The following is a 6,573-nucleotide window of genomic DNA, read 5'->3' as shown; positions in this document are numbered from 1 at the left end:
AATTTCATGGGTTTTCTAACTCACCATGCTCTACCTGTTAAATCGATTAGCGGTCGAAATTTAAGTAGTGTACCTATTCTGACCGATGATTAGAAGAAAAGGGACATAATTATACACAACTCTAATAGCCTCAAAATTATTTCCTGTGACTTGTCATGAGATGAACTCGATTTGCCTTGATTTCAGTTAAAGACGAGCCACAGAATAATATTTTTTGTATATCTATAATGGTAATGATACATGATTTGCATTTGCATGTAAAAATGAGAAATTAAAAAATCTTAGTTAAAATTGTTGGCGACATACATTAGGCCAATCAAATTCGTTTAATGTCTGAACATTTTTTTGAATGGTTGTAGCAGTATGCAGAATATTTGATGTACAGTATAAAGTTAAGTTTAGACCGCACTTCGTTTCTACAGTGTTAGATAGTTATTTATCTTTGTTTCTAAAAACAATACTGAAAATATATTGACTGAAAAGTTTGCAGATGAAGTTGTGAAAATACCTTAATTCAAGGAGTCATCTTGTATTATAACTGTATTATACCAGTATCATCCGAATGATTTTCACGAAGTTCATGTCGGAGGAAAAAGAAGGCCACTAAATTGTGGTAGGTCTGTAAGCTTTCATTACATTTTCTTGTAATACTTGTAGAATCAATATAAGAGCATATGCTTTGCCTTGGAGAGTGTATTGTTGACCACAAAATCGTGTGATGAGGCAAATTCTACTATTTACCGCATAGCGACCAGCACTAAACTGCATTCATTTTTTTACTTTTATTTTTTGTGTTACCTTATTGCAACTGTCACGGCTAAATGAGTCTACGTACAATTGTTGTTTCTGTTATGTTTTATTCAACTGAACTAGTTATTAAACCATGTATCTATTTTTCATTCAAATCTGTTAAATTTGGCAAAGATAAAAACGAAATGCCAAGTACTGTGTTAGAAAAGTTTTTTAGTATATGTACATGTCATATTTATATACGACTCATACATAAATGTATTATACATGATATATTGACGGCAAAAATACGTTGTCTACTTTAACGACCTTCCTGTACTACTCTTATTGAAGAGTCACCACTTTGTTCTTACAACAGAGAGATTGCATGAGTTCATACTTGACCTGGCATACTTAAAAGTATTAGATGGTCTTCGTTATTCCACTGATAAGCTTCTGAGGTCTGTTAGAACATTCTAAGTTAGTCTGGCAAAATTGCATGTTCACGTTAAACTGTTAAATTAAATACGTGTTACGAGCTGATTTGTTCGAAACCCGGCTCGTGCCGGTGTAATGAAGTATTTCGACCCCCATAGAATAATGACCCCCGGTCATTATTCTATAGAAAAAGTGACCCCCCGGTCATAGTATTATGACCTCCAGATCATAGTACTATGACTCCTCCACGTGAAGTAAACTGAACCTCACGAAGAATATTGACTCCCATAAAAAAAAACGACCCCCGGTCATTTGGTCAAATTTAGTGATAACTCATGTATCTAAGGCCTAATTTGCTGCATTTTATGCCCCCACTCGGGGGAGGGAGGCATATAGATTTGCCCTTGTCCGTCCGTCCGTCCTTCCGTTTGACCATTAGCCCCAGATATAATCACTTGACACAGATATCAGAGCATTCCGCAACGGGAAAATGGATTCTATTTCTAGACGCTGTATCTTGGTGTATATATTTTTTTTCAGGAAAATAACAATTCACAATACGTTCACAAAACACACCAGTATCAATAATCCCTGCAAACTTCGGTATGAAGTAATTCTTCAGAAGAAAACTGCACAAGAAACTGCTAGCATAGAACTTAGTATTAATAGAAGTTGCAATACTTAGCAGTGGCAGTAAAGTACGGTAGCAGCCACAATAGAAAGTAGTAGTAGTAGTGGCAGTGGTAGTTGCAGTTGCAGTAGCAGCAGCAGCAACAGCAGCAGAGGAATAAGTGACAGCAACAACAGCAGCAGGAGAAGAAGAGGTAGATGTACAAGACGTATTAGTGGAAGCAGGTATAGTGGTATCAGTAGTAGCAGTTGTAGTAGTAGTAATAGTAGTAGTAGTAGTAGAAGAAGAAGAAGTACATGTAGTAATAGCAATAGAAGTAGCGTCACCAGTAGTAGTAGTACAATCAAAATGTTAACTATTGGCAATGGAGGGTATTAGAGTTGTAGATCTAGTAAAATTGTCCGTTAGGTTTGGTGGGGATCACTTTTTGATAGATATTATCGTCGAAAGTCTTTTTAGGAGCCGGTGTTTTACACGGAAAGAGTAACTTTTTTAAATAGAATAATGTCCGGGAATTGATATTGTATGAGAGTTCGAATGTAGTAATTTCGGCAGTGAGTATTTTACGTGGAAGGAGTCACTTTTTCTATAGAATAATAACCGGGGTCGTTATTCTATGAGATTCAAAGGAAGTCATCTTTAGGGAGTCAGTATTTTACTTGGAGGGGTCAGTTTTTCTATAGAATAATGACCGGGGGGGTCGTTATTCTATAGAGTTTTCAAAGGGAGTCATTTTTTTTATAAGGGGAGTCAATATTTTACAGGAAAGGAGTCACATTTTCTATAGAATAATGACCGGGGGGGGGGGGGGGGGGGGAGGTCGTTATTCTATGGGGGTCGAAATACTTCATTACACCGGACGTCTCTATAATTAACTAAAGATGTGACTCACAAAGGAAAAAACTATTGATAATATTGATAATTCACGACGTTATTTAATGTATACTACTATGGCCAAGTATTTACAAACATAAAAACTGATTAATTGAACTAATTAATGACTAAAATTCTCCTACTCTCCCTGGGATACATGATTTCAAGCACTTTTCCTGCTTGATTACCGTGAAAGAAGCACAATGTAATATTATTTGTCCTGACAGCTTAACAAGTGTTCGGCAATGTCCGTAAATGAAGTGACTAATGAGTGACTTCGTAACAAAAACAATAATAATTGGATATTGTCCGAAATACGATATATAAAGAACAAATGTATGCGTCCGAGATTTAATTTACTGCATCAATTATCTATATGGATGCGGACAAATGTACAAAGGAGAAGGGTAGGTTTGACGGCCTTCTATATTACGTTTTATTGCAAGAGATTCATTTATATAGTCATTGGACAATTTCAACAGACGCTAAAAGTTACTTCACCTACATATAATGTTGAAAATTCATAAACCAACACAGTTTTGTCAAAACATGTTTCGCTTTAATAAGCTTCTTCAGTTGACAATCACCTACATATACACATACTGAATAGCAGCCTTTGTTGTCATTAATAATAAACACATTTTACTTAAAACTGTTATCAACGAAAACACGGCCGAACATTTAACTGCTAATACCGAATATAAGAAGGAGGTCTCTTTAAAACAGTAGGATCCAGTTTATTATCGCCAAACTTTTGCATTTGTTTTCTTTATCAGATACGATCTATACTGACCAAAGAATTTGTCAATTAATCGTTTTTGATGAATAATCGCGGAAGAAGGGCTTCTAGCCTTATCAAGTGACGACACACATCTATCCAGCTGATGTCTCAACGTTTATTTGGAAGTACTATGTTATTATCAGTGAACATTTTTGTTTTTATTCTTTGTTTTTTTCTTTGGCGGTGTTGTTGTTACTCCAGATCCAAGAGCATGGCCTTCCGAACCGCTAAAATATAAATAGATAAAACGTTTGAGTTGAAAAACCTTATTATTGATCTAAATTGGTACGATGAAGAAGATAGCTTTATATTCAAGCACTTGGAATAGATTTTAAATCTTAATTTACACACGTAACTTGTTTCCAGTTTTACATAAATTGTACTTTTGTGTACTTACGATGCCACGAGCCCCGCACAGACTTCTATCTCATATTTTCCCGCCACGCCGTATGAGTAATCACCTTTTTCTCCATTTTCCCAGCGAACCTGAAAAAGCAAGACCATCACAATCAGCTCTTTTAGGTAACATATTCGTTAACAAAAGCTAAAAATATCTCTTTCGGTATAAGCGTACTGACTGCTGATTTTGCGTACAGTTTTTATACTTTTGCCAGTCGGTGTCATAGATTATTTCGATCTGTGAATCATACAATAATCATACAATAATAGCAATCTTGATTCAGCATGGTCCACTGTATTACCTTAACCACTCGGCCACGGAGGCCCCTTATCATTTTCATAGTACACCTTCAAGATATCATTAGCTGTGACGTACTCACAGTGACTACACAATTTTTAGTCTTCTTTCTTTAGAAGGAAAACAGCAAATTGACTCGTGTTAGAATTATAAATTGCATACTAGGTGTATACATATACCCTTGACTTATATTTCTTTAAGTACTTTTCAAAAACTTACAGTTGCTTTAGGTTGGTCTAGCTTGATCACGACACCTTTTTGCATGTACTGTCCTTTCGCTGACGACTGCGCCCAATCTTTTCCTTATAAAGTTCAAATTACAAAATATACACATAGTTACAGATATTTAAGCAGTCAATATCTTTCTGAGACAGGATTTACATTTTATGAGATATAATAAAATATAAATGTTAAATAACTCTGACGCCATTGTCTTTAATTCTTTCAAAAACTTTCCTCACCCTATTTTAAAAACTTATCTGATTATATTTTAAAAACTTATCTGGTCATATTTTACAGACTTATCTTCTAATTTTACAAACCTACCTGGTTTCACAACGCAACCAACAGCGATCTTCTGTCCAGGTTTAAGTTGTCGAGGTTCTTCAACAATAAGGACATCATAACCCCGACGTCCGTACTGGTAAACATTCTGGTGACCGTCTGTGTCCCATTCTACATGTATCTGGTCACCTACACAAAGATATGTAATAGAAAGTGTAGGGGTGCACGAGAATAAGTAGGTTATTTCGAGAAGGCGTAGCCTTCGAGAAATAACCTCGTTATTCGAGCGGCCCCTACGCTTTCTGTTTTGTATAATGGTCCGCTAAAATTCGGCTACTAATTTTGCTTGACAAGTTAACATTCCATTTTAAGCGTTGGTACTATCACGTGACAAGCGTACTCTAACTGAAATAGAGAATGGTTTCAGAACGTTCATTTGTTTGTTTTGGGTTTAACGCCGTTTTTTTTTTTCAACAGTATTTCAGTCATGTAACGGCGGGCAGTGAACCTAACCAGTGTTCCTGGATTCTGTACAAGTACAAACCTGTTCTCCGCAAGGAACTGCCAACTTCCCCACACGAATCAGAGGTGGAGGACTAATGATTTCAGACACAATGTCGTTTATCAAATAGTCACAGAGAACATACGCCCCGCCCGAGGATCGTACTCACGACCCCGCGGTCCGTAGACCAATGCTCTACCTACTGAGCTAAGCGTGCGGGCTTCAGAAAGTTCAACATTTCCCCACAGTATTCTATATGTAGGCGGTACTTAAGACATGTTCTCTAACTTAGTTAGAGTACGGCTTATAGCCACGCCTCTTCCTCAGTTGAAGAATATTACAGATAGAAGTTAACAGTTATAACGACACTGCAGGTAAACCATGATACAAAATATTTATTGTTCGGATGAGTGAGTTTTCTTTGATGGATTTATATACATCAATGGTTACCCTTTTTAGATAATTTTCAACGAACCTCAAGTATGGAGCTATGGAGAATAGACTGTCTCAATGTAATACCCACATGGAACTTCAAATAAAGCCAAACAAAACGAACAATATGGAGTCTTGCATCCGCTTACAATGACAGTGTGTATGGTTCAATATGTGTGTATCATTCAGTAGTGACTCTATCCAGTAAAAGTCACTTTAGTAAACGTAAATTTGTCAGCATATTACATTTTATGCTAATGTTATCGTAACAGCTGAAATCACCACATGACAAGACCTTTGAGGGTGATTTTTAAGGCTGTCTATTTGTAAAAAAAAAAAAAGTGACTTTCACGTACATCGCAACAAAACAAACAAACAAACTTATTTTAGCTAAAGTCATAGTTTTTAAACTGTTAAATTAGTACCAAATTATCTAAAAACAGTTGACATACGAGCATGTCCTATGACTGTTCCCGGTCCGTTACTATCTTGCATATTCCAACGCCAGTCCGGTCCCCTGCGGACACGGCTGCCGATAGGTGGTAAGTTGGATCCCTCTATCTCTCGATAGGTGTTTCCATTGACTCTATTCATGTGTGCAATTATATGTTTTCTCGCATCAGCTTTTATTTCATCAATCATTCGCTGCATGTCAATAAATCAATAAAAATCATGCTTTAGTTTCCGAATGATTTAAGAGGTCGTAGGTATAATTTACGATCGTACGTGAGAACGCAGAAAAGTGAAACTAATTTTGAACTTTAAAATAGGCTGTCTAGAGATGTTTTGGGAATATAAATTATATCTAAGGGTCCTGAGGATCCAGTTTCAACGTTCACCAAGCATTTATTAGTACAAACATATTTGCTTAATTAAGTTTCTGGAAGATCATATGGAAAGTGGCCTCTGGAGTAAGTTCTGCCTATGATTTAAGCTAATAGTCTTGTTTTTAATCCAAAATATCTAGTTTCAAACTTCAGGAAGTC

General features: G+C 36.2%; 1 protein-coding gene across 2 annotated transcripts in view; it reads right to left on the bottom strand.

Annotated features, from left to right (window-relative positions):
- Window positions 1-2,748: 2,748 nt before the first annotated feature.
- LOC123534444 (uncharacterized) overlaps window positions 2,749-6,573 on the bottom strand; it is a 52,047-nt gene continuing 48,222 nt past the window's right edge. For both annotated transcript variants that reach the window (XM_053519583.1, XM_053519582.1), the window contains 5 exons: window positions 6,040-6,232; window positions 4,696-4,842; window positions 4,369-4,451; window positions 3,850-3,938; window positions 2,749-3,679 (listed from right to left, as the gene is read on the bottom strand). In XM_053519583.1, the coding sequence (XP_053375558.1) occupies window positions 3,592-3,679; window positions 3,850-3,938; window positions 4,369-4,451; window positions 4,696-4,842; window positions 6,040-6,232 (600 nt within the window). In that variant the 3' untranslated portion in view covers window positions 2,749-3,591. The remainder of the gene's footprint in view (window positions 3,680-3,849; window positions 3,939-4,368; window positions 4,452-4,695; window positions 4,843-6,039; window positions 6,233-6,573) is intronic.

Source organism: Mercenaria mercenaria, chromosome 12, assembly GCF_021730395.1.
Source record: "Mercenaria mercenaria strain notata chromosome 12, MADL_Memer_1, whole genome shotgun sequence".
Classification (NCBI taxonomy): Eukaryota; Metazoa; Mollusca; class Bivalvia; order Venerida; family Veneridae; genus Mercenaria; species Mercenaria mercenaria.
The sequence above is the reverse complement of the archived record's forward strand: the minus strand, read 5'-3'. Positions and strand labels throughout refer to the sequence as shown.